The sequence below is a fragment of the Salvelinus fontinalis genome, chromosome 36, assembly GCF_029448725.1.
Source record: "Salvelinus fontinalis isolate EN_2023a chromosome 36, ASM2944872v1, whole genome shotgun sequence".
In the NCBI taxonomy this organism is placed as follows: Eukaryota; Metazoa; Chordata; class Actinopteri; order Salmoniformes; family Salmonidae; genus Salvelinus; species Salvelinus fontinalis.
In genome coordinates this window covers 15,968,223-15,996,210 of record NC_074700.1, presented here as the reverse complement: position 1 = coordinate 15,996,210, position 27,988 = coordinate 15,968,223, and the positions used below count along the sequence as shown (strand labels likewise).

Here is a 27,988-nt window from a genome sequence, read left to right as displayed (position 1 = left end):
CGCATGGCTCTCGACCTTCGTCTCTCCCGAGCCCGTAGCAATGAGACAAGACAGTAACTACTAACAATTGGATACCACAAAATTGGGGAGAGAAAGGGGGTAAAAAAAATCTAATTCAAAACACTTCCGGAAAGGGGTTAAAATGGCAGCCATTTTGTTTAGGGAGAAATCTAAACCAGTCTAATCGGAATGAATGGCAGTAGAGGCATCATTCTGATTTGACTATGCAGGAAAATAAATAGAATTGTCAACTTTAAAATATTGTCATTATAATTATAAATACAGTTTATATGGGTTTTATACCAATTGTCTGTAGAAATAGCATCTAAAATATATGTAAACAGACTGTCTCAGTTTTTGTTTTATTGGAAGCTGTGAGTGCTGTTATGAGACAAAAGTACTTAGACAAGTTGTTAATGCAATATCATCAACTGATTTCAGCCAGTGCATGGCTGGGTGTTGTTTGAAGGGAATGTTGGCATATTGGCAGTTATTTAGACACGTTTATGGAATCATTCGGGTTCCCGAGTGGCTCAGTGGTCTAAGACACTGCATCTCAGTGCAATACTGCAGTACCTGATTTGAATCCAGGCTGCATCACATCCGGCCGTGATTGGGAGTCCATAGGGCGGCGCACAATTGTCCCAGCGTCGTCCAGGTTTGGTCATTGTAAATAAGAATGTGTTCTTAACTGACGTGCCTAGTTAAATAAAGGTTAAAGATTTCATTTTAGTTCCTCTAAAACTGTCTGGCTAGCTAACAAACGTACAGTGCAGATACACTTTGTATACAATAGTATGTGGACACTCCTTCAGATTAGTGGATTTGGCTATCTCAGCCACACCCTTTGCTGACAGTGTGTATAAAATAGAGCACACCGCCATGCAATCTCCATAGACAAACATTGGCAGTAGAATGGCCTTACTGAAGAGCTCAGTGATTTTAAACGTGGCACCGACATAGGATGCCATCTTTCCAACTAGTCCGTTTGTCAAATTTCTTCCCTGCTATAGCTGCCCTGGTAAGTGCTGTAAGTGCTGTGAAGTGAATACTTCTAGGAGCGACAACGGCTCAGACGCGAAGTGAGGCTGGTAATTCTAATGAACTTATCCTCTGCAGCAGAGGTAACTCTGGGTCTTCCTTTCCTGTGGCAGTCCTCATGAGACTGCACTTGAAGAAACGTTCAAAGTTCTTGACATTTTCCGTATTGACTGACCTTCATGTCTTAAAGTAATGATGGACTGTCATTTCTCTTTGCTTATTTGAGCTGTTGTTGCCATAATATGGACTTGGTCCTTTACCACAGGGCTATCTTCTGTACACCACCGCTACCTTATCACAGCACAACTGATTTACTCAAACTGATTAAGAAGGAAAGAAATTCCACAAATTAACTTTTTAACAAGGCACACCTTTTAATTGAAATGCATTCCAGGTGACTACCTCATGAAGCTGGTTGAGATTGCCAAGAGTGTGCAAATCTGTCATCAAGGCAAAGGCTATTTTGAAGAATCTCAAATATAAAATACACTGCTCAAAAAAATAAAGGGAACACTTAAACAACACAATGTAACTCCAAGTCAATCACACTTCTGTGAAATCAAACTGTCCACTTAGGAAGCAACAATGATTGACAATACATTTCACATGCTGTTGTGCAAATGGAATAGACAAAAGGTGGAAATTATAGGCAATTAGTAAGACACCCCCAAAAAAGGAATGGTTCTGCAGGTGGTGACCACAGACCACTTCTCAGTTCCTATGCTTCCTGGCTGATGTTTTGGTCACTTTTGAATGCTGGCGGTGCTTTCACTCTAGTGGTAGCATGAGACTGAGTCTACAACCCACACAGGTGGCTCAGGTAGTGCAGTTCATCCAGGATGGCACATCAATGCGAGCTGTGGCAAAAAGGTTTGCTGTGTCTGTCAGTGTAGTGTCCAGAGCATGGAGGCCCTACCAGGAGACAGGCCAGTACATCAGGAGACGTGGAGGAGGCCGTAGGAGTGCAACAACCCAGCAGCAGGACCGCTACCTCCGCCTTTGTGCAAGGAGGTGCACTGCCAGAGCCCTGCAAAATGACCTCCAGCAGGCCACAAATGTTCATGTGTCAGCATATGGTCTCAAAAGGGGTCTGAGGATCTCATCTCGGTACCTAATGGCAGTCAGGCTACCTCTGGCGAGCACATGGAGGGCTGTGCGGCCCCACAAAGAAATGCCACCCCACACCATGACTGACCCACCGCCAAACCGGTCATGCTGGAGGATGTTGCAGGCAGCAGAACGTTCTCCACGGTGTCTCCAGACTCTGTCACGTCTGTCTCATGTGCTCAGTGTGAACCTGCTTTCATCTGTGAAGAGCACAGGGCGCCAGTGGCGAATTTGCCCATCTTGGTGTTCTCTGGCAAATGCCAAACGTCCTGCACGGTGTTGGGCTGTAAGCACAACCCCCACCTGTGGACGTCAGGCCCTCATACCACCCTCATGGAGTCTGTTTCTGACCGTTTGAGCAGACACATGCACATTTGTGGCCTGCTGGAGGTCATTTTGCAGGGCTCTGGCAGTGCTCCACCTGCTCCTCCTTGCACAAAGGCGTGAGTGAGAGCACCGCCAGCATTCAAAAGTGACCAAAACATCAGCCAGGAAGCATAGGAACTGAGAAGTGGTCTGTGGTCACCACCTGCAGAACCACTCCGTTATTGGGGGTGTCTTGCTAATTGCCTATAATTTCCACCTTTTGTCTATTCCATTTGCACAACAGCATGTGAAATTTATTGTCAATCACTGTTGCTTCCTAAGTGGACAGTTTGATTTCACAGAAGTGTGATTGACTTGGAGTTACATTGTGTTGTTTAAGTGTTCCCTTTATTTTTTTGAGCAGTGTATATTTGGATTTGTTTAACACCTTAGTTACAACATGATTCCGTACATGTTATTTCATAGTTTTGATATCTTCACTATTATTCTACAATGTAGAAAATAGTAAAAAATAAAGAAAGCCTTGAATTAGTAGGTGTTCTAAAACTTTTGACCGGTAGTGTAGTTGCAAATGGGCAGACCAACTCTATATTAAAGGCTATGATTTTGGAATTAGATGTTCAAAGCGCAAGTGTCCACATACTTTTGGTCATGTAGTGTAAATTCTTCAAATTGATAAATTTACATTATTACAGCACTGGCAAACAATGGTTGACCAACTCCCTCACCAATGGTTGACCTTTTATAGTCCCAGTCAGTATTATATAGAATGTTTCTACCCTTCCCAACTGTGGGGAAAATAACCTGTGATTACCTAGGTTACCCCATTGACTCACAGTAAAAACTAGTACCTTTTTCAAATGCAATATTCTTTTCAAAGTTTCTTTAAGTACAACATGTCTAAAGATGACTTAAAACATTGCCTGCTCCCAAGCGGTCTTGTAAGGCTTCCCGCATGCCCCTTTTCATGATGGTGCTAGCATCCATGCGAGTAACTAGCTAGCCAAGACCTACAATGCAAACAAACAGACTATAAACAGCTACAAGTAGTGAGTGGACTTACCGACTATACTAAACAAGTTTAATGTCTTACCTGGGTTGAAATGTTTTCCACAAACATAGCTACATTGTAGCTGTGTTAGAGAGGGATAAAGATGGTTTTGTAGCCTACTTGGACACCGGGTCCCCACATTTCCCATGCCTGAAGCCACAGGGCTCTTGTCGCAGGCTCTATTTCCCTACGTGGGAGCATTGCAATCTGTAGTTCGGGATTTTTCACCTGGTTACATGTACATTTCATCTGTAAGTCTCTGCTAGGTAAAGCCCAGTCTTATCTCAGCTCACTGGTCACGATAACAACACCCACCCGTAGCACGCGCTCCAGAAGGTATATCTCACTGGTTATCCCCAAAGCCAACACCTACTTTGGCTGCCTTTCCTTCCAGTTCTCTGCTGCCAATGACTGGAACGAATTGCAAAAATCGCTGAAGCTGGTGACTTGTATTTCCCTCACTAACTTTAAACATCAGCTATCTGAGCAGCTAACCGATCGCTGCAGCTGTACATAGCCCATCTGTAAATCAAATTTCATATCAAATGTATTTATATAGCCCTTATTACATCAGCAGATATCAAAGTGCTGTACAGAAACCCAGCCTAAAACCCCAAACAGCAAGCAATACAGGTGTAGAAGCTCGGTGGCCAGGAAAAACTCCTTAGAAAGGCCAAAACCTAGGAAGAAACCTAGAGAGGAGCCAGGCTATGAGGGGTGGCCAGTCCTCTTCTGGCTGTGCTGGGTGGAGATTATAACAGAACATGGCCAAGATGTTCAAATGTTCATAAATGACCAGCATGGTCAAATAATAGTAATCGCAGTGAACAGGCCAGGGTTCCATAGCCGCAGGCAGAACAGTTGGAACTGGAGCAGCAGCACGGCAAGGTGGACTGGGGACAACAAGGAGTCATCATGACAGGTAGTCCTGAGGCATGGTCCTAGGGAGAGAGCATACTTAAATTCACACAGGACACCGGATAAGACAGGAGAAATACTCCAGATATAACAGACTGACCCTAGCCCCCCGACACAAACTACTGCAGCATAAATACTGGAGGCTGAGACAGGAGCTGTCAAGAGACACTGTAGCCCCATCCGATGCGATACTACAGGGCCAAACAGGCAGGATATAACCCCACCCCCTTTACCAAAGGACAGCCCCCACACCACTAGAGAGATATCTTCAACCACAAACTTACCACCCTGAGACATGGCCGAGTATAGCCCACAAAGATCTCCGCCACGGTACAACACAAGAGGGGGCGCCAACCCAGACAGGAAGACCACGTCAGTGACTCAACCCACTCAAGTGACGCACCCCTCCTAGGCACGGCATGGAAGAGCACCAGTAAGCCAGTGACTCGGCCCCTGTATTAGGGTTAGAGGCAGAGAATCCCAGTGGAGAGAGCGAATAAATAGCCCACCCAATCTACCTACCTCATCCCCATATTTGTTTTATTTACTTTTCTGCTCTTTTGCACACCAGTATTTCTACTTGCACATCACCATCTGCTCATCTATCACTCCAGTGTTAATTTGTTAAATTGTAATTACTTTGCTACTATGGCCTATTTATTGCCTTACCTCCTCACGCCATTTGCGCACACTGTATATAGACTTTCTTTTTTTTCTATTGTGTTATTAACTGTACGCTTGTTTATTCCATGTGTAACTCTGTGTTGTTGTTTGTGTCGCACTGCTTTGCTTTATCTTGGACAGGTCGCAGTTGTAAATGATAACTTGTTCTCAACTAGCTTACCTGGTTAAATAAAGGTGAAATAAAATAAAGAATTAAACACAGCAGCTTTTCGGGCATGTTTTGTTATTTTTGTATAACAAATAATCAACAACAAAGTTGTCTCCTTTACATTGGGGGTCAATAGGAAATAATGTTTTCCTAACTTTGTGTGTATGATCAATCGGAATTCCTTACTGCGTGAATATGGACTCAGAGTATACCATCACAAGAAGGTTCATGTCCATTCTAGTATTCAAATTCCTAATTCAACGCTTTCCACACGATAAGGCATATCCAGTCTTAGGCCTAGTCCAGATCTGTAACTCCTATCCCTGGGCTGTTGTAACTCTCTTACATAGCCTAGCCCTAAACAACTGGGGGACAGGCAGGCGAGAGATGGTGAGAGAAAAACAAGACAGACAGATGGTGAGAGCGTTTCAAAAATGGTTTGAAAGACCGAGCAGATGGATGGGGAGGTACGAGTAAAAGATGGGCATGGTGAGAAGAGTCTATAGTGGTTTAAAAACGGCTCTTTTTGACACATTTGAATTGTACGTTTAATGTTTCCTCAAATGAGACATTTGAGTGTGCAGTTCCACTCTATGCGTTCAATGAATGAAATTGATACACAACTCGTGATCAATCACACTTTCCAAGGGCATCCAATGACAAGAGTTTTGGCCTATACATCATATAATACTGTCAAACAAAAATCACAAGAAATGGCATTCCGGCATCTTAAATCTGAACACCTAGCTAACAGACATGACACACAGCCCTGTAAAACCCCTTTTTAGATATGAATCCGCTGGCTCAGTTTGCAGTGTAGTATTGACTCCTTGTTTTAACCCAGCTCAACCTCTTGTACTCGCTGACCTGGCTTCTCCTGTTGGTCTAACATTTTACTGCGATGCTTTGACTGACTTGAATTGACCGACTCAGTTTGATTCTTGGTCAGGTCTTCAAGTCAAATGTGACTTTGTTGTTCACAGAATGTGCCCTTATCAGGAGTTGACTTTTTAATAGATAAAGTGTAAATAAATGTCTAAATAGGACTCGATAAATGAAAAGATAGACCGAACAGAAGGGATGGTGATGTGGCCGGAGGACGTGCGTTATGATTCTGAACGGTCAGATAGCTAGCAACAATGACAAGAAGCTGCCATGTGGGGAATCATAGGTGGCCCGTTTCAGCTTGGTGTGTCTTGTTATTGATACCGTGTCTTGTTTTGACTGTCACGTCTATGCTAATATGGCAAATTCGCTAGCTATCCAACAACTGTAACAATGTATTTGAGACAAGTGCTCATTGTGCAATGTATTTGTTTTCAATAAACATTTGGAGACTATAGTTTGCATGTCGTCAGTCTAAGCCAACCGTGTCTGTTTTGCCCCATAGTTGCGCACCCAATGCTTTTGTTGCTAAACAACCAACCCGTCTAACAGAGGAAAAAGTATTTGGAATGACGTCATCATTTGGAATGACGTGTAGGCTTTCGAAGATATACAATGTATTGAACATAACTGACAATGTAGAAATGGACAGAAATTAATAGATAAATGTAGATAAACATACCCTTCTCTTCCTGCTACAGGTGAACTCTTGGAGCGGTTCCATAGAGATCGGGGTGACTTCTCTGGACCCGGCTGGTCTCGACTTCCCCAGCAGCGCTACGGGTCTGAAGGGAGGCTCCTGGATCGTGTCTGGCTGCTCGGTGCTACGTGACGGCCGCTCCGTCCTCGAGGAGTACGGTCGAGACCTGGACCAGCTGTCAGAGGGCGACCGTGTGGGCATACAGGTAGGTAGCCTAGTGGGTTAACATGGCAGACTAGTGGCCGGAAGGTTGCCGGTTCAAGCCCCGGGCCAGGCACTAAATTGGTAATAATCTCTACAATTCTCTCCATCCAGGGGTGCTGCTTCATGGCTGACCCTGTCTCTTTTCTTTCAAAAACAAGGACAAGTGAGAAGTTTAGATGGGCTAGGCAAAAAAAACCCGACAAATTATCACTTTTCTTATTTCTGTTCTACTCTACAGCGGAGCGCCCACGGCGAGCTCCACCTGTGGGTCAACGGGCAGGACTGTGGCGCGGCTGCCAGTGGTCTCCCGACGGGCCTCTGGGCGGTGGTGGACCTCTATGGCAAGTGTACGCAAGTGACGGTGATGAGCTGCGAGCCGCCGTCCTTGGCGGAGAGAGACACGGAGAGGGAGACGGTGGAGGAGCATGAGCAGGAAGACGAAGAGGTGGTGGTGTGCGGGGTCAGGGAGGGGGAGTTTGGGGGTCTGACGTCAGCGGTGAACCTGGCCGCGGCGACAAACGGAACGTTAGAGGAAGGTAGGAGTTGTTGATGTTTTTGTTTATCTATTGAAATGGAGGGTTTGTTGTGTCATTGTGTGAAAGGGTGTAGTAATGAGGGAAAGACTCTTCACTCTTGTTTTGTCTTCTCATTCCTGCTTTGTCTCAGTGCCTGAGCTCCCTCCTACTCATAACCGACCTGACAAGTTTCCCAACAACCTAGAGCCTGAGACGGGTAAGAAAATCAAAACCTCTACCCCAATCTCAGTTGCACCATTGACCAAATGTAACAGTCTCTCCATCTTTCTCTCCCTCTCCTATAGGTCTGACGGAGCACCAGCTCTTCGACGTGTTAAACAATGCCATTGTATCCCTTTACCGCTCTGAGGACAATGGAGGGGGAGACCTGGGGGGAGGTGGAACAGGGACAGACTCAGGAACAGGAAGTAGAGGGGACAGGGGGAGCAGCAGCGGAGGGGGATCCATTAATGGTAACAGTAGTGACAGCGGTGGCGGGACCGGCAATACTGGAAGCGTCAGTAACAGCCCAGCAGGCGGCGGAGGGGCGAGACTCGGGGCAGTGACGGGCGGGATGCTGACCAATGATGCGCTGCTGTTCCACGAGAAGTGCGGCACACTGATCAAGCTGAGCAACAACAACAAGACGGCGGAGAGGCGGCGGCCGCTAGACGAATTCAACAACGGCGTGGTCATGACCAACCGGCCGCTTCGACACAACGAGATGTTTGAGGTGCGGCCAATCATTGGCTCCGATACTGAGATATGTGAATTCTAGGAATGGGTTGAAACGAGGGGCTTAGATCAAGGTGTTTAATAACATTTGTCTGGTAATTCTTAATTTGAATGCTCATAAGAAATAGCCTACACACCACTGTCATAGTAATGACATAACAGCTGTCAAAGTAATAATGTAACAGCTGTCATTACTGACACCAGCTGTCATAACTGGTTCTGTTAATTTTCATGACCTCTAATGACGGAGGGGTCAAGTAAATATCACCATTGAAATTGACGTGTCAGAGTTTGAAGCTAATCCTCTAATCTCCATATGGTAGAGCTGAATCTTTCAGATTAGTCAATGAATATTCGATAACTTTACTTGTCAGTCATAACAGCTGACCTAACTTGACATAACCTGTCATAATATGGTCATAACACTGTCATGACGCATATTTAGACCTGTTTTTGACATACACCACCGTTCAAAAGTTTGGGGTCACTTAGAAATGTCCATGTTTTTGAAAGAAAAGCAACAAAAAAATTGTCCATTTAAAATAACATGAAATTGGTCAGAAATAGTGTAGACTTTGTAAATGTTGTAAATTACTATTGTAGCTGGAAACGGTTGATTTGATTTTTGATTCTTGATATCTTCGTAGACATACAGAGGCCCATTATCAGCAGCCATCACTCCTGTGTTCCAATGGCACGTTGTTAGCTAATCCAAGTTTTTGTAATTTTAAAAGGCTAATTGATCATTCGAAAACCCTTTTGCAATTATGTTAGCACAGCTGAAAACTGTTCTGATTTTAAAGAAGCAATAAAACTCAGGCAAAAAAATACATTTGAATAAATGTGGATTTTGACACTTATGTGGTGTAGATGTCATAACCAGCCATAAAACAGGATTAAATATATAGGTCAAAAGTGTTATGACCATATGATAGGTTGTCAGTTGTTATGACATGGTTATGACTGTGTCATATCGTGTTGACGCTGGGTGTCAAGTAAAGTGTTACCGAATATTCATATGTTACAGCCACAATTTTGAATGAATAGATTATAACATTTCCATTGGACTGCAGCTTGAGATTAATAATAGAAAAATAGTAAGTGTTTCTATATTCTAAAAGAGAGAGAATTCACTAGAAACCAAATAGACCAAAGCAGGGAAAGGACTGCCTGAACTTCTCCAATAAGAAAGGCTTGTTTCCGTTGGGAAACCTTTTGCGCCTCTAGTTTCTGAATGCGCCCCTGGTTTCTGTTGTGCCACAGATCCGCATAGATAAGCTGGTGGACAAGTGGTCGGGGTCGATCGAGATCGGCGTGACAACACACAACCCCAACAACTTGGACTATCCAGCCACAATGACAAATCTGCGGTCAGGTACGTAACACATACATACACACACTAGCGTAGTGTTTCTCTAACCCAATATACAACTAGATCTATTCATTCCACAACAAACTGCACGCATGTTCGATCAATCCCTCCAGGATTCTGCATCACAATTATTTTCTTTGCAAAATCAACAATTTCCCGCATGTTATGCGAGGGCTTGCAAACTTGACCAATCACTGCACTAATTTTGCTATAAAACAGTCAAATCATTGCAATATTATCACATAAAACTGACCCATCAACGCAGTACAAAAAGAAGGCTTGCATTTTCAACCCATCACCACACATTTACGGCATAATATGGTTCAATCAAGCAACACGTCCACAAACTATTTCCTTCGTCAGCGCATTTTCGCAAGAAAATTGACAGTCATTGCATATTGCCATGCAAAATGTCAGAATTGCCGCTGAAAAAAGATTTGGTTTGCCTGCAAATATCACAAGTAAATCCCAGCGAAATCCTGGAGGGACTGTTCAATCTTGTTCTTTGCAAAGTACAAGGCTACATCTTGCTGTGTGTTCTCTCTTGCTCTTCCAGGTACAATCATGATGAGTGGCTGTGGGATCCTGACTAACGGCAAGGGAACCCGTCGGGAGTACTGTGAATTCAGCCTGGATGAACTGCAGGTCAGTGTCTCTCTCACACACACACACACACACACACACACACACACACACACACACACACACACACACATCCCTAACATCTTAACCATGATACTCTGACTTTCATTCCAGGAGGGGGATCACATAGGCTTGATGCACAAGGCCAGCGGAGCTCTTCACTTCTACATCAATGGCATCGACCAAGGTGAGAGTGACACGCCAGGAGCATCCGGCACTATGTTGTTGAACACTGAGCTGTAGTCAATGAATATCATTCTCACGTAGTTGTTCCTTTTGTCCAGGTGGGAAAGGGCAGTGTGGAGTGCAATAGAGATTGCATCATCTATGGCTCTGTTTGGGCGGTATGCAAATTGGAGTGGGTCTAGGGTTTCTGGGTTAATGGTGTTAATGTGAGCCATGACCAGCCTTTCAAAGCACTTCATGGCTATGGACGTGAGTGCTATGGATCTGTAGTCATTTAGGCAGGTCACCTTAGTGTTCTTGGGCACAGGGACTATGGTGGTGTGCTTGAAACATGTTTGGTATTACAGACTCAATCAGGGACATGTTGAAAATGTCAGTGAAGACACCTGCCAGTTGGTCAGCACATGCCCGGAGCGCATGTCCTGGTAATCCGTCTGGCCCTGCGGCCTTGTGAATGTTGACCTGTTTAAAGGTATTACTCATGTTGGCTACGGCGAGCGTGATCACACAGTCTTCCGGAACAGCTGATGCTCTCATGCATGCCTCAGTGTTGCTTGCCTCGACGCGAGCGTAGAAGGGATTTAGCTCGTCTGGTAGGCTCGAGTCACTGGGCAGCTTGCGGCTGTGCTTCCCTTTGTTGTCTAATAGTTTGCAAGCCCTGCCACATAAGACGAGCGTCGGAGCCGGTGTAGTACAATTCGATCTTAGCCTTGTATTGACACTTTTCCTGTTTGATGGTTCATCGGAGGGCATAGCAAGATTTCTTATAAGCTTCCAGGTTAGAGTCCCGGACCTTGAAAGCAGCAGCTCTACCCTTTAGCTCAGTGCGGATGTTGCCTGTAATCCATGGCTTCTGGTTGGGGTATGTACTTTCAGTCACTGTGGGGACGACGTCCTCGATGCACTTATTGATGAAGCCAGTGACTGATGTGGTGTACTCCTCAATGGCATCGGAGGAATCCCAGAAGATGTTCTAGTCTGTGCTAGCAAAACAGTCCTGTAGTTTAGCATCTGCTTCATCTGACCACTTTTTTTATAGACCGAGTCACTGGTGCTTCCTGCTTTAAGTTTAGCTTGTAAGCAGGAATCCGGAGGATAGAATTGTGATTAGATTTACCAAATGGAGGGCGAGGGAGAGCTGTGTACGCATCTCTGTGTGGAGTACAGGTGATCTAGACATTTTTTTTCCCCTCTTGTTGCTCATTTAACATGTTGATAGAAGTTAAGTAAATGGATTTAAGTTTCCCTGCATTAAAGTCCCCGGTCACTAGGAGCGCCGCCTCTGGGTGAGCGGTTTCCTGTTTGCTTATTTCCTTATACAGCTGACTGAGTGCAGTCTTAGTGCCAGCATCCGTCTGTGGTGGTAAATAAACAGCCACGAGAACTACAGATGAAAACTCTCTTGGCAAATAGTGTGGTATACAGCTTATCATAAGATACTCTACTTCAGGCAAAATCTAGAGACTTCCTTAGATTTTGTGCACCAGCTGTTATTAACCTTGCAGTGTGAAGGACAGGCAAACCATGATGCTGCAATTAATATGGCAATACTGAAAATGCATGGAGTATATTATTTATTAAGAGGCACATCGTTAATGCTTGCTATGTTTTACATTCTTGTTGTCAATTGATGGACTGTTTACGTAGTTGTGATGCAGAGGAGTTTTGCCCAATACAATGTATCAATGTCAGTTCGAGAAACACGTACAATTGCAAATCATTACCATATTTCATCCAAGTCGTCCATAACCTCAATTTTACCTCTGACCCTGCCCCCTAGGCGTGGCAGCGGCCCAGACACCTGCCGTGGTCTACGGCGTGGTCGACCTCTACGGCATGGCGGTCAAGGTGACCATCGTCCACAATCACAACCACAGCGACCGCCTCCGCCGCAACAACGCCATCATGCGGGCTCTGTCGCCAGACGTTGGTCGCCCCCGGCCCGCCCTCGACCTCACGCCGGACACCGACGCTCCCGACCGCCTCCTCTTCCACTCCAACTGTGGCCAAAAGGCAGCCATCATCAGCGAGGGCAGGACGGCGCTTCGCCCTCAGTATGTATTGTAACCATGGTCCTAGTATATTTATGCAATAAGGCACGAGGGGGTGTGGTATATGGCCAAATACCACGCCTAAGGGCTGTTCTTAGGCACAACGCAAGGTGTACCGTGGTATATCGGCCATATAACACAAAACCCTGAGGTGCCTTATTGCTATTATAAACTGGTTACCAATGTAATTAGAGCCGGGGAAAAAAATGTTTTGTCATATCCATGGCATACGGTCTGATATACCACTGCTTTCAGCCAATCAGCATTCAGGGCTTGAACCACCCAGTTTATAATGTACAGTATATTATAGATACATTTAATTGTGTGTATTTTTCCTCGGGCAGTGCTACGGACGACTTCAATCACGGCGTGGTCTTGAGCGGCCGCCCTCTGCGCTCCAACGAGGTGTTCCAGGTACGCATCGACAAGATGGTGGACAAATGGGCGGGCTCCATCGAGATCGGCGTGACCACGCACAACCCCGCCTACCTGCAGCTGCCCTCCACCATGACCAACCTGCGCTCAGGTAATACCAACCAATCAGGTAATACCAACCTCTTACCCCTGCTCCCCTAGCAGGGTTACTTGTAGATCTGAAAGCAATACACTAGTAGGCCCAACTAGCCTTCTTTTAGGCTAGGTTGAGTTTCCAACTCACACCCTTCTAATCCTCCCAGGATTAGAGGATGGGGGCTTGATTAATCTAATTTTCCATACTCAAACCATGTTTGGAAAGGGCTGTGGATTGACTGATTTGAGGATTCTGTTGTAGTTTGACTGATGTACTGGTTTTGTTGAAAGTTGACTGATGTGTTGTTTGTACAGTCGTTCAAGGGTTTATTTGTACTATTTTCTAAATTGTAGAATAACAGTGAAGATATCAAAACTATGAAATAACACATGGAATCATGTAGTAACCAAAAAAGTGTTAAATCAAAATATTTTTGATTCTTCAAAGTAGCCACCCTTTGCCTTGATGACAGCTTTGCACACTCTTGGCATTCTGTGAACCAGCTTCACCTGGAATGCTTTTCCAACAGTCTTGAAGTAGTTCCCACATATGCTGTCCACTTGTTGGCTGCTTTTTCTTCACTCTGCGGTCCAACTAATCCCAAACCATCTCAAATTGGTTGAGGTCGGGGGATTCTGGTCATCTGATGCAGCACTCCATCGCTCTCCTTCTTGGTCAAATGGCCCTTACGCAGCCTGGAGGTGTGTTTGGGGTCATTGTCCTGTTGAAAAACAAATGGCAAACCAGATGGGATGGCGTATCGCTGCAGAATGCTGTGGGAGCCATGCTGGTTAAGTGTGCCTTGAATCCTAAATGAATCACAGACCGTGTCACCAGCAAAGCACCGTCACACCTCCTCCTCCATCCTTCACTGTGGGAACCACACATGTGGAGATCATCTGTTCACCTACTTTGCATCTCACAAACACACGGCGGTTGGAACCAAAAATCTCAAACTTGGACTCATTAGACCAAAGGACAGATTTCCACAGGTCTAATGTCCATTGCTCATATTTCTTGGCCCAAGCAAGTCTCTTCTTATTGGTGTCCTTTAGTCGTGATTTATTTGCAGCAATTCGACCATGAAGGCCTTACCCACGCAGTCTCCTCTGAACAGTTGATGTTGAGATATCTGTTACTTGAACTCTGTGATGCATTTATTTGGGCTGCAATTTCTGAGGCTGGTCACTCTCTAATGAACTTATCCTCTGCTGCAGAGGTAACTCTGGGTCTTCTGTTCCTGTGGCAATCCTCATGAGTTTTATCATAACACTTGATGGTTTTTCCGACTGCACTTAAAGAAACGTTCAAAGTTCTTGACATGTTCTGTATTGACTGACCTTCATGTCTTAAAGTAATGATGGACTGTCGTTTCTCTTTGCTTATTTGAGCTGTTCTTGACATAATATGGACTTGGTCTTTTACCACAGGGCTATCTTCTGTATACCACAACTGATTAGCTCAAACGCATTAAGAAGGAAAGAAATTCCACAAATGTACTTTTAACAAGGCACACCTGTTATTTGAAATGCATTCCAGGTGACTACCTCATGACGCTGGTTGAGAGAATGCCAAGAGTGTGCAAAGCTGTCAAGGCAAAGTGTGGCTACTTTGAAGAATCTCAGAATGTAATTGGATTTGTTTAACACTTTTTTTTACTACCTGATTCCATATGTGTTATTTCATAGTAATGATTTCTTCACTATTATTCTACAATGTAGAAAATAGTAAAAAATAAAGGCAAACATTGTAATGAGTAGGTGTGTCCAAACTTTTGACTGGTACTGCAGGTTGACTGATGTTTTGTTGTAGGTTGTCTGATGTTCTGGTTTTGTGTCCCAGGGACTTGGATGATGACAGGAAACGGGGTGATGCACAACGGAACCACCATACTGGACGAGTACGGACACAACCTGGACCGACTCAAAGTGAGTGGGAGACATACTTTACAGTCATCCTTAGATTATTCAACTCTACCCCCCCCTCTCTATTTCTCCATTTCCCACTCTCTCGCTCTGTCCTGTTCCTGCGCTGTCTTTCACTCCTTCTCAGTCACTATCAACACTTGCATGCTATCGTACTTATCACATGTTGCTGTGTGCTTCATCTCTTTCTCTCTGACCACTGTCGTCTCTCTCTTTTTCCAGGCGGGGGACACAGTGGGCGTAGTGCGTAAGGAGGATGGGAGCCTCCACTTCTTTGTGAATGGGGTGGCACAGGGCCCGGCGGCGTGGAACGTCCCACCCAGCGTCTACGCCGTGGTGGACCTCTACGGCCAGGCCGCACAGGCCACCATCATGGACGACGTGGGTGAGCGAGGGGGGGGGGGGGGTAGAGAAGGGTTGTTAAAGGTTCCTAAGACGTTTCTAGGGCGTCAGATCAAAAAGGTTTTGGAACCACGTTATATACTGAAGACATGGAATGTATCTGTAGATGGTATGTGAATATCCTCATCCAACTAGCTTTGCGTCAACACCCATCCTCAACCGTTTCTCCCCTCTTTAGCAGACCTCCCCCCTCTCCCTGAGGACAGCTTGGAGGGCCCCACCGTCATGTCGCCCAGCAGCCCATGCTCGGTCGCCGGGGGCAACAGTGCCAACGACCTGCGCTTCCACCAGCTGCATGGCACTAACGCGGTAATCACCAACGGGGGGCGCACCGCCCTCAGACAGAACTGTCGATCCGAGTTCAACGACGCCATCGTCATCTCTAACAGGTCAGTGTGACACACACACACACACACACACACACACACACACACACACACACACACACCTACCTGCGTCATCTCCAACAGGTCAGAAGGTCCACACACATCATTTGTTTGTGCGTGTCCTGACTGTGTGTTGTCCGTTGTCAGGTGCCTTCGAGACGGAGAGCTCTTTGAGATAGTCATTCAGAAGATGGTGGACCGTTGGTCGGGGTCAATAGAAGCAGGTAAGATAATGGCAGGTAAGACGTTTCTATTTTACCCCTCTCGACCTTCTCACACAGCCCTATCCACACACACAGCAGTGGAGTGATACATGTTTGTCCGTGTGTGTGTTCTGTCCAGGTGTGACTGCGATCAGGCCAGAAGAGCTGGAGTTTCCCAACACCATGACGGATATAGACTACGATACTTGGATGCTTAGGTAAGGGGGGGGGTCTGTTTTGTCTGTTTCAGTGCTTGACCATTCTAAATGAATGATTTTGAAACATAGATTAGATTCAGTCTACTGTTATCGAATCCTACTGTTGTATCCATCTGCTACAATGGATCTCACTAAGAAGCATCTAAGGGAATACCTTCCTCTGCCTTGTGCATGAAATAAACCAAGTTTCATTTGAACCCCCCCCCCCCCCCCCCCCCCCCCCCAGTGGCACAGCCATCATGCAGGACGGCAACACTATGCGTAACAACTACGGCTGTGACCTGGACACTCTGACCACGGGCAGTAGGATCGGCATGATGCGCTCGGCCACCGGCGACCTTCACTACTACATCAACGGGGTGGACCAGGGGGTGGCCTGCACCGGGCTGCCGCCAGGTAAAGGTGAATGGAACCAGTGATCATAAACCTGTTATTACGACCCCATACATGGGTGAGGGGTCGGGGACAAAAGGCTCATGAACTGATTTTGAAATGGAGCTGATGGGTGTGTACTATGCACCTTGTAGCTAGATGGTAGAAGTGTCTCTGAATAAATCCACCTAACAGCTCAAATCTCACTGCTATTTTGTTTAATATTTCAAATTGTATTTATCAAGGCTAGTCTCACTGAAATCTTTGTCAAGCATCTACACTTTCCAAATATATGGTGAACTTGGACAACCCCTCTTTCCTCTCCCTCCTTTCATCAGAGGTGTATGCGGTGATAGACTTGTATGGTCAGTGTGTCCAGGTGTCCATCACCAGTTCCTCTGGCCCTCAGGATAACAGTCTGTGTACCAGCAACATCACAGAGAAGAGTTTCTCCATACACTCCCCAGGTACTGACCGCGTGTGTGGTTTTTCTCTCAGGCTATGAATCTAAATAAGTTGTGAGCCTGTCTTTCGTTCAACATCTCTCCTTCTTCCGTGCGTGTGTAGTGGCAGGCGTGGCCCACCGGCTCCACAGTAAGCATGGTAAGAACGTGGTTCTGCTGGGAGAGGGCTGCCAGGCCGTCAGGGTGGGAGGATACGCACATGGCATTGTCTTCAGCGCAAAGGAACTCAAAACAGACGAACTGTTTGAGGTGAGTAGTGCACTGTTATCTATCCAGAAGCAATCAGACCGCTCTATTTTCATAACACTTGATTAATCTGTTGTCTTATATATGCACGCGCATAACATTCATTATTGACGTTGTATTATTGTCCCCTCCGCCCACCCCCAGGTGAAGATAGACGAGGTGGATGACCAGTGGTCTGGTTCCCTCCACATGGGTCTGACCACCCTAGCCCCTCCAGAGCTGCCCTCCTGCCCCATGTCAGGCCTGTCCCCCTCCCTCACACAGCTCCGGTGCAAGGTCACCTGGCTGCTAGCCGGGTCAGAGGTCAGACGCAACGGGCTCCTGCAGAGACAGAACTACGGCGCCTCCCTGGACAGACTGACGGTGAGAGACAGGGCGTTGGATTCCGAAGCTCTGTTGAATCAATACTTTGTACTTATTTTGTCATTTGTTGTACAGAGAGAAACAATGAAAGAAAGAGGGGGAGGGAACAACTGGTTGGGATTGAAAGATGGAGACTATAAACATTAGTGCATATGGAATGGATAGAAGGATCGTGATGAATAGATAAGTAGGTACTACATTTGGTGCCTGAGTTCGATTCTGTATTTTGTGTGTGTGTCTAGGTGGGTAACCGCGTCGGGGTGAAGAGGTGCAGCGATGACACCATGCACATCCTTATCGACGGAGAGGACATGGGACCAGCTGCCACCGCTGTGGCCAAGGTACACACACTTCATGAACGTACAACAGTTCTCTCATACACACGTCATACTTGTTCAATTCACACGCACAATTGTTTCCTATCCTTGTGGGGACCAAAACATTGATTCCCATTCAAAATCATATTTACTTTAACCCCTAGCCCTAACTCCTTACACTAATTGTAAACCTAAGCCTCAAATAGCCTATTTCCTTGGGACCGGTGAAATGTCCCCACAATTTTCCTTGTTTTACTACCACCCCTACCTATAGAACGTGTATGCAGTGTTGGACCTGTATGGTCGTGTGACGGCGGTGTCCATCGTCAGTTCGTCGGTGTTGGAGGACTCAGGGAGCGTCAAGGCCCCCTCCCTCTCCTCAGACAGCTGCAGCGAAGGAGAGGAGGACCGCACGCCGGTGAGACACTGGTGTGGGGATGGAGGGATAGAGGGAGAAGGGGGATAGGAAGAAGATGAGGGACTGATGGATGATATGCTTTCGCCTGGATCTTTAGTGACTATCTTGACAACTACAATGTTAAACTTTGTGTCTAAAATAAGAAAATGTGTGGGGAAAAAATTATTCTCCGCTTTTGTCATGCAAGCATCTCAAAGTACAGTAGGAAACCTGAAATTGCTCCATAGGTGGTTAAATACACTGTGTACAAAACATTAGGAACACCTTCCTAATGTTGAGTTGTAGCGCCTTTTGCCCTCAGAACAGCCTCAATTCGTCGGGGCATGGACTCAACAAGGTGTCGAAAGCGTTCCACAGGGATGATGGCCCATGTTAACTCCAATTCTTTCCACAGTTGTCAAGTTGGCTGGATGTCCTTTCGGTGGTGGACCGTTCTTGATAGACACGGGAAACTCTTGAGCGTGAAAAACTCAGCAGCGTTACAGTTCTTAACAGAAACCAGTGCGCCTGGCACCTACTACCACACCCTGTTCATAGGCACTTAAATCTTTTTATCTTGCACATTCACTCTCAATGGCACCATACACAATGAATTTCTCAATTGTCTCAAGGCTTAAAAATCCTTCTTTAACTGATCTCCTCCCCTTCATCTACACTGATTGAAGGTGATTTAACAAGTGACATCAATAAGGGATCATAGCAGTCACCTGCTCAGTCTGTCATGGAAAGAGCAGGTGTTCCTAATGTTTTGTACACTCAGTGTTTTTGTGTGAATTGATCTAAGGCAACAGAATTTAAACAAACTTTTTTTTTTTTTTTTTTTTATCTCTCCATCTCGCTCTCCGTCTCTCTCCTCCCCCTCTCTATCTCCTCTCTCCATCCACCAGGTTGAAGGTGGTGAGCCGGCCCTGGTGCACAACACAGTCATGGCCTTCCTGGAGAACCATGGGAAGAACATCCAGCTGTCCCATCAGAACCTGACAGCGGCCCGTGTCTCCAGCTACAACCAGGGCCTCCTAGTCACAGCACAACCCCTGCCCCGACAACAACTGTTCCAGGTACTGTGTGAGTGGTAGGGTTAAGGGTGTGTGTGTATCAGGATTTTAATGCCTAGGGGGTGTTTAATTGTTGTATAGGGGCACACAATATTTTATACTGCATTCTGTCGCCATAGTTTGTGAATGACATTTTGACTATCGATGTTGCCATAGTTTCAGATCGACCGGCTGAACGCGTCGTGGACGTCGTCCCTGTCGCTAGGGGTGATAGGCCACTCCCCAGACCGCCTCAACTTTCCCTCCACTGCGTGCTGTCTGAAACGCTCTGTGTGGCTGCTGCAGAGGGACTCTGTCTTCCACAACTCACTGAAGGTACTGCACACACACACACATCAGTGTTTCACCTATGTTCATTTCGGCACACCGCTGCTGCTAAGTCTTTGCCGCCACTGCAAATACAAAAATAGATATATTTTTAAACATTCTGCCAAGATGAGCTTTTAAGATCAGAGTGACAAGGTACAACAAGTTACATATCTTCCTCAGATTCTCATCAGATCATCCGAGAAACCTCCAAGGTAACTAGCTAACGAGCTTGTAATCCTGGAAGTGTAACCAACCCTATTAAGATACAGGATCCTTACGCCAGTGAAATCATTTTTGCGGTTAATATAGAAGTGGCTGGTGATGTTATTGAGATGAAGAGATACAATTCAACTGTCCTTGAGTTTCAAAGAAAGAACCTTTTTAATTTTCATACATTTCAGTTGAAAAAAGTCACCGTAAGTTTTGTTGTACGACTGTACGACCTCCGCTATCTCTGCCACAGCTGCTGAATTAAATCCTAGGGGAAACACTGCGCACACACTCAAGGTACAGATAGCAAGACAAACACAACACAAAGCTTAATGGAGATCTCTCTTCTCTCTCTCCCTCCATCACTTCACCCCCCCTTCTCTCCCCGTCTTCATCCCCCGCTCCACTCCTCCCCATCAGATCTGTGAGAACTATGGTCCTAACCTGGACACATGTCCAGAGGGTACAGTCCTGGGTCTGCTGGTGGATGGGAACAGCTGTCTGCACCTTTATGTGAACGGTATGGACCAGGGAGTAGCAGCCCAGGATATCCCTACGCCATGCTACCCCCTCATAGACCTATACGGACAGTGTGAACAGGTACGTCTGCCACTCCCCCACTCCCATTCCAAACCGTCAGAATAATTTTAGAGGTTGAGGAAGTTAAGAAACGTCTACCTGGAAAAAGAAAGCTGTTGACATGATTTAATGATGAAAAGTCAGTGGAAAACCAGCCCACCATCCAGGTAGCCCTCTGAGCCTACTGTAAATCCGGCCTGGGCTCTCTACTTCTACACAAACAGACTGGTAGTCATGGCCTGCATCCAAAATAGCACCCTATTCCCTATATAGTGTGCTACCAGAGCCTGGTCAAAGTAGTGCACTATTGGGCTCTGGTAGCACACTATATAGGGAATAGGGTGCCATTTTGGGTCCTGGCCGGTTGCGTCACCGCCTGGTATGGCAACTGCTCGGCATCTGATCATAAGGCGCTACAGAGGGTAGTGCGTAGGGCCCAGTACATGACTGGGGACAAGCTTCCTGCCATACAGGACCTACAGTTAAAGTCGGAAGTTTATATGCCAGCAGCATACCACCCTGCATACCACTACTGGCTTGCTTCTGAAGCTAAGCAGGGTTGGTCCTGGTCAGTCCCTGGATGGGAGACCAGATGCTGCTGGAAGTGGTGTTGGAGGGCCAGTAGGAGGCACTCTTTCCTCTGGTCTAAAAAATATCCCAATGCCCCAGGGCAGTGATTGTGGACACTGCCCTGTGTAGGGTGCCGTCTTTCGGATGGGACGTTAAACGGGTGTCCTGACTCTCTGAGGTCATTAAAGATCCCATGGCACTTATCGTAAGAGTAGGGGTGTTAACCCCGGTGTCCTGGCTAAATTCCCAATCTGGCCCTCAAACCATCATGGTCACCTAATAATCCCCAGTTTACAATTGGCTCATTCATCCCCCTCCTCTCCCCTGTAACTATTCCCCAGGTCGTTGCTGCAAATGAGAACGTGTTCTCAGTCAACTTACCTGGTAAAATAACGGTAAAATAAAAAAATAAATATAAATATACACCTCAGCCAAATGCATTTAAACTCAGTTTTTCACAATTCCTGACATTTAATCCTAGTAAAAATGCCCTGTCTTAGGTTAGTTAGGGTCACCACTTTATTTTAAGAAATTGAAATGTCAGAATAATAGTAGAGTGATTTATTTCAGCTTTTATTTCTTTCATCACATTCCCAATGGGTCAGAAGTTTACGTACACTGAATTAATATTTGGTAGCATTGCCTTAAAATTGTTTAACGTGGGTCAAACATTTCGGGTAGCCTTCCACAAGCTTCCCACAATAAGTTGGGTGAATTTTGGCCCATTCCGCCTGACAGAGCTGGTGTAACTGAGTCAGGTTTGTAGGCCTCCTTGCTCGTACGCACCTTTTCAGTTCTGCCCACAAGTTTTCTATAGGATTGAGGTCAGGGCTTTGTGATGGCCACTCCAATACCTTGATTTTGTTGTCCTTAAGCCATTTTGCCACAGGTTTGGAAGTATGCTTGGGGTCATTGTCCATTTGGAAGAACCATTTGCGACCAAGCTTTAACTTCCAGACTGATGTCTTGATGTTGCTTCAATATATCCACATAATTTTCCTGTCTCATGATGCCATCTATTTTGCCGCGCACGGCAAGCGGTACCGGAGCTCCAAGTCTAGGACCAAAGGCTCCTTAACAGCTTCTACCCCCAAGCCATAAGACTGATGAACAATTAATCAAATGGCCACTGACACTTTACATTGAGCCCCCCTCCATTTGTTTTGTACACTGCTGCGTCTCGCTGTTTATCTGTGCATGGTCACTTCACCCCTACCTACATGTACAAATGACCTCTAACCTGTACCCCCACACACTGCCTCGATACCAGTACCCCCATATATAGCCTCGTTATTGTGTAACTTTTTATTATTTATTTTTAACTTTTGTTTATTTGGTAAATATTTTCTTAACCAACAGTGCAGTTCAAGAAGAGTTAAGGACTTGCAGCATTTCACTGTAAGGTCCACACTTGTTGTATTCGGCGCACGTGACAAAGTTTGATTTGATTTGGGACTCAGTCCTACTCAGGGCCACTTTTAGATCAGTAGCTAGAAACGCTAATCTGCTAGTCTTTTGCTCTATAACCTTTAATCCTGAAATACCTCCATCTGGCTAAAGTTACACAGTGTAACAGTCATAATCCCAATCTCATTTAGACGCTCCGTCCTGAGTAGGTGTTTAACTGCGTAATCCCAGCCCTCCTACCAGACCGGTTTAATAATCTGTTGCCTGGCCTGGAAATACATAATCTGTGTGGCATCAGGGGCCGAGAGAATTCAGTGACACCCTCTGATGTCGTTGTCGTGGTAGGTTACCATAGTGACCAACACCATGTCGACCGTGGGAGGGGAGAGCGGCGAGGCGCGTTGCCAAGGCGACATGGAGAAAGCGGACATGGTTGATGGTGAGAGGAGGAGAGCATGACTACTTTGGCAATTCTATACAGACCCTTTTAATTCTGTGGCTCTGGGCTGAACCAGTGCTAACCTTTGACATCTGACCTCCAGGGATCAAAGAGAGTGTTTGCTGGACGCCCCATCCAGAGGTCAACCCCAACAAGACCTGTGAGTACCAGGCCCTGTGCTCGCGCTTCAAGGACCTGCTGACACTGCCAGGTGAGGAACACACACTACTGTCTTTGTGTACTGCCCTCTCACTCTCTGTCTCGCTCTCTGACTTAATCATAACTTCTCCATATTTAGATTTTCTCTCCCTCCCTCTGCCCCCTCCCCCTATCATCTCTCTCAGATGGTTACTTCAACGAGGATGCCAAGTATAACCTGTGTTACTGTGAGTCGTGCCACAAGCTGCGGGGGGACGAGTCCTACTACAAGAGAGGGGAGCCCCCACGGGACTACGCCCTGCCCTTTGGCTGGTGCCGCTTCGCTCTGAGGTCAGAGGTTACAGACAGCCAATCAGTGGGCTTCAAAAACTGTCTTCTTCCAATCACACTGTAGTGTGAACTATGTTCAACCAACCACTCTTAACATCAGTGACGGTGCTCTTCAAGTCCAATTAATCAGCCTGAATTAGTTTTATCTAGTTCAATTAACAAATACCTGAATTACTTATTCTCACCTTGGCGAGAGAAGGGGAGAATGAAAGTAAAAATAGTATACAGTAAAGCTTTGAAAACTGTCTGAGTATCAATGTCATAGGACTCAGGTAGAGGGGTTATCTAACATCATGGTGTGTGTGTTCTGCCTGCCTGCAGGATCAAGCCCCACTGTGAGGTGTCCAATTCGTTTAAGAAGTGGCACATAGCCTACCACGGAACCAGCGTAGGGGCCCTCAGACGCACACTGGACCATGCCCAGCTGCTCTCTGGTACGACACATTTATTTCCTTATCCACTTTTGGACCAACAAAAGATTGTGAATTGACCACAGGTTGCTTATTCTGAGGAGCATATCACCTCAAACTGTTGTTTCTCTCCGAAAGCAATAACTGCATTTCTAGCCTTTTGAAAGACATGGTCGATTTCCAGAACCATTTCCACTCATGATTAAAGAATGTTGAGGGTGTTGTAAATGAACTAAACCGTGTTGTCTTGGTGTTTCAGGGACGTCGTCCATCTTCTCTGTGTCTCCGGTGAAGACGGAGGGTCCTAACGGCTACAGTGAGCCTGAGGTGAACAGCAGCAACAGCCTCCCTGGCAGGGACAGGGAACGGGACAGGGAGGTGCCCCGGGTTCAGCTGTCCCCCACCATGCGCTACTCCGGCCTGGAGATGTTCGCCCCTAAAGTGCAGTACGTTTGTCACTCACTACCACTGTTTTTTACCTTGTCTTTCTCTGTTTTATCTCTCTCATCCTCTTCTCTCTCTATCTGCCTTTTGCTGTTATTCAAATTGAGAAGATTACTGCCTTGTTCTTTCACTGTCTTGCTTTCATTCTTCTTCCCATGACTCCTGATCTCCTCACTCGGCCCTTTCACTCTCTCCCTCCAGATTCCGGGACCCCCGTTCTCACTGCTGTCACCAGGCCCAGGTGGGTTTCCAGGTGTGTGTCCGGCCGGGCTCCTATAAGGTGGGGCCCCAGACCCTGGGAGCCAGCGAACCCCTGGATCCCCGCTTCAGCAACACAGAGATCGAGTGGATCACCAAGGATCAGGGGGGCACCCTCCTCTACGGCCTGCTCATACGGGTGGAATGATAGCGGGAGTAGTGAAGAGATTGTTGGATGGAGAGAGAGGGGGAAAGGGAGCTACTCTCTACCAGCGGTGCCTCCAAAACTACTACTTCTCCATCAACCAAATTCCAGACTTTGGGACTCTTTGGAATTTGGGAATTTCCCTCCTGTTGATTGACAATTCAGCATTGTTTTGTTTGTTTAGGACAAAGTTTTGTTTATTATTATTATTTTGTTCTCTGACACTTTTAACAGGGAGGGACTAGGGTGGATTCAGAGAAGAACAACCAGACAGACACTGCCTGCACTTTGTTTTGGACACTTTGTGGGCGATTTTATTTTTTTATTTTAACATGTATTTTAACATTTTTATCCGTCATAATACAACACTTTTTGTCACAGCCATTTTTATTTTAGCGCAGTTTTGTCTTCCTGGTCTCTTGTTCCCTCCCTCACTGTAGCTTGTTTTTTTATCAACCCCTTTACCCCAGACTGATCACTCTCCTCTTAAGTACGGAGGGATGGTTCTCCTCAGTTCTCCTGTGAAAAGGCTGAGTGCACAACCCGAACCGGTCCTGTTGCATTCCAAGACTTGGACCGTTTGTTGAACCACCTCGCAACGGCGACCGCAACACGGTCACTGACTATTGGATTTTTTTAAGCGAATGACTTAACCGCAGGTCAGAAGGAAATGGAGAAAAAGAGCATTAGATCAAACAAGGAAAAGAACCGTGAACTGAAGGACCTGAGAGCACCTGTAGAGGAACTCAAAAACTGGCGCAAAATGTTTACAGGTGTAACACTAACTGCACTGATCTGAAAACAAAGGACAGGTGAAAACGATCTGGTGGCTGTTGCCTAATGGGAATTTACTTTGACCCGTTCAGTTCCGGTTCATTCATATCGGTGCGGATGACGAGAGGAAGCCATGAAGGACTGTAGATGGACACTAACACCACCGTCAGAACTAGTGGGAGAGAAATGTTTCAATGTTTTTTCAACCAATCAGTCTGGCCATTAAGCTTCGTCTCCCGAATTCTCCCCTATCACTGCTTTACCCCCTGAGTCATATTCACTTCACTGGAGATTAGAGGGATTCTACACATGCTTTGTAGAGGGAATACCAGGGAGAAAACGTTCAGCAGGGAGAAAACGTTTTGAAAACGGGGAGGTTCTACCTGAGCTTGTCCAATGAGAACAGTTCTGTTGCAAAAAGTCATTCTTACGGTGTGCCCTACTGAACATTACCTTGATGCATAAAGGCCCAGGCACGATTCCATTTCAACTAGTGATCGAAATGGGCCCGGACCTAAAGAGATCTCTCCTCATTCTCTCATTTTCTATAGCTAGTTCAGGAGGAAAACGTTGTGGATCATTGCAGATAGAAATGTCATGAATGGAGTTGACAGGATTCTATACCAGAGAGGCATGTTTGTTCTAAAGGTATTTCTATCTGAACTTTCCACAACGTTGTGAACTGCTGAACATGCCCGTTTTCTCACATTGTTTACACTGGTTACGTTCAAGTCTTCCTCTCTGATCCATCCATTCTGTCATCGTTTACCAGGGAGGAATGTTCAGAGCCAATCACATCATAGGGGTGTGGCTTCACCTTGGCGTGTTCATGCAAAGACTCTTGGTAAATGGAGTCTTTTTACGAAATGCAGGCCCTGATGCTGGAGTTTACATTGCGAATGTGATTCATTAGGGTTTTTGTCATTTTGTTTTTTGTAGTCCGTTTACGTTCTACCTGTCTGCTTCACGTTAAAACAAACTCCCTTTATTTTACATAATACATTACATAGATTAACACAGGGGTTCATTAATTCCTGATTAAAATATTCAGCAATTCTTTGTTTGTATGTGGACAGCTCTTCAAAGCATATCTTTTAACCATTCTGTTTTGTTTGGCAACAAAATAATCTGAGATACTTACGTATTACATACATCACTACATGCATAAATAACCCCACCATCTTGCCAAGTCATTGTTTTGCAAATAAGGTGAGGAAAACAGTAGTATTTAGTCGAGATTCAAGGTTGGTGACTTTCCTCACACAAAACTGTGTGTTGACTAACTTATTGCAAAAAAGGTGGGGTTTGAAAAAATGTACTTGCAACGTTCAATCAAAATGTGAAAAATATATGGGGTTGTTTAAAAGCCCAGTGCTGCTTTTTACGAGAATGAATTTGTATTCTTTTCCCCCTTTTTTTTTTCTTCTTTCTGTATGTTGCATTGTACAGGCTGTTACATAACATTTAAATCATCTTCTTGATTTGTAAAAAAAATAATAATATGAATAAACCAGTAGACAGTATGCACATTATGACTCTGGATTGGCTTCATGTGTTTCTCCTTTTAAGGCTTTTCTCTTGGTTCCTTAAAAAAAAAAAAAAATTGGGGTAGTATAATTTCTTTCTCCAGTCACTGACATGTCATTGCAGTGTTGCATATTTCCTCAATCACACCTTTTTTCTAAAATATTTATAGAACTGATTCCTTAACGCCAATAGTGTTCTTTCATCTTTCCAAGTGCTAGTCGGAACCTAGGTCAGAACTAAAGGAAACTGTAATTTCCGACTTGCTAACTGGTTAGACACATGGCACATGTAGAACTGTAGAACTCCAACCAGTTAGCAAGTCAAACATTTCTGAGTTTCCCAGTTCAGACTAGCAGGTGAACACTGCATGAAAAAACACACCCACATCAGTCAATATACAGGGCCTTCGGAAAGTATTCCTACCCCTTGCCTTTATCACATTTTGCTACATTAGCCTTATTCTAAAATTGATTCAAATTGTTTTTTTCCCTCATCAATCTACACACTACCCCATAATGACAAAGAAAAAACAGGTTTTCACACATTTTTGAAAATGTAAAAAAAAAATGTAACGTAAATATTTACATAGTATTCAGACCCTTTACTCAATACTTTGTTGAAGCACCTTTAGCAGCGATTACAGCCTTGAGTCTTCTTGGGTATGACGCTACAAGCTTGGCTCAGCTGTATTTGGAGTTTCTCCTGTTCTTCTCTGCAGATCCTCTCAAGCTCTTTCAGGTTGGATGGGGAGCGTCGCTGCACAGCTATTTTCAGGTCTCTTAGGTCAGGGGTGTCAAACATACGGCCCGCGGGCCGGAACCGGCCCCCAAGGAGGTTCGATCAGGCCCGCAGGATAATTTGAAAGTGGAAAAAATGCATAAAAGACATGGAATTAATATTTTTAATTCGCTGCAATTCATGGATTATCCGCTAAGGGGCGCACTCTTTCCATCAGAGTAGAAGACAAGCCGCATCACTGAG

The 27,988-nt window shown here is 45.5% G+C and overlaps 1 protein-coding gene across 9 annotated transcripts in view; it reads left to right on the top strand.

The window, feature by feature from the left end:
- The window catches only part of LOC129835289 (neuralized-like protein 4), a 34,715-nt gene extending 7,703 nt beyond the window's left edge, over window positions 1-27,012 (top strand). The window contains exons 2-30 of one of the 9 annotated variants that reach the window (XM_055900869.1): window positions 6,863-7,066; window positions 7,304-7,601; window positions 7,732-7,797; window positions 7,886-8,313; window positions 9,579-9,690; window positions 10,244-10,332; window positions 10,444-10,516; window positions 12,296-12,569; window positions 12,911-13,092; window positions 14,920-15,005; window positions 15,225-15,387; window positions 15,586-15,793; window positions 15,938-16,014; window positions 16,133-16,211; window positions 16,438-16,607; window positions 16,922-17,050; window positions 17,151-17,296; window positions 17,438-17,656; window positions 17,899-17,997; window positions 18,248-18,391; window positions 19,279-19,449; window positions 19,603-19,761; window positions 20,386-20,565; window positions 22,867-22,960; window positions 23,064-23,171; window positions 23,305-23,449; window positions 23,771-23,883; window positions 24,119-24,305; window positions 24,505-27,012. In XM_055900869.1, coding sequence (XP_055756844.1) covers window positions 6,863-7,066; window positions 7,304-7,601; window positions 7,732-7,797; window positions 7,886-8,313; window positions 9,579-9,690; window positions 10,244-10,332; window positions 10,444-10,516; window positions 12,296-12,569; window positions 12,911-13,092; window positions 14,920-15,005; window positions 15,225-15,387; window positions 15,586-15,793; window positions 15,938-16,014; window positions 16,133-16,211; window positions 16,438-16,607; window positions 16,922-17,050; window positions 17,151-17,296; window positions 17,438-17,656; window positions 17,899-17,997; window positions 18,248-18,391; window positions 19,279-19,449; window positions 19,603-19,761; window positions 20,386-20,565; window positions 22,867-22,960; window positions 23,064-23,171; window positions 23,305-23,449; window positions 23,771-23,883; window positions 24,119-24,305; window positions 24,505-24,709 — 4,608 coding nt within the window. In that variant the 3' untranslated portion in view covers window positions 24,710-27,012. Of the gene's footprint in view, window positions 1-6,862; window positions 7,067-7,303; window positions 7,602-7,731; window positions 7,798-7,885; window positions 8,314-9,578; window positions 9,691-10,243; window positions 10,333-10,443; window positions 10,517-12,295; window positions 12,570-12,910; window positions 13,111-14,919; window positions 15,006-15,224; window positions 15,388-15,582; window positions 15,794-15,937; window positions 16,030-16,132; window positions 16,212-16,437; window positions 16,614-16,921; window positions 17,051-17,150; window positions 17,297-17,437; window positions 17,657-17,898; window positions 17,998-18,247; window positions 18,392-19,278; window positions 19,450-19,602; window positions 19,762-20,385; window positions 20,566-22,866; window positions 22,961-23,063; window positions 23,172-23,304; window positions 23,450-23,770; window positions 23,884-24,118; window positions 24,306-24,504 lie in introns of all 9 variants that reach the window. The other 8 variants (XM_055900867.1, XM_055900868.1, XM_055900866.1 and 5 more) reach the window with 8 other exon arrangements.
- Window positions 27,013-27,988: the final 976 nt, after the last annotated feature.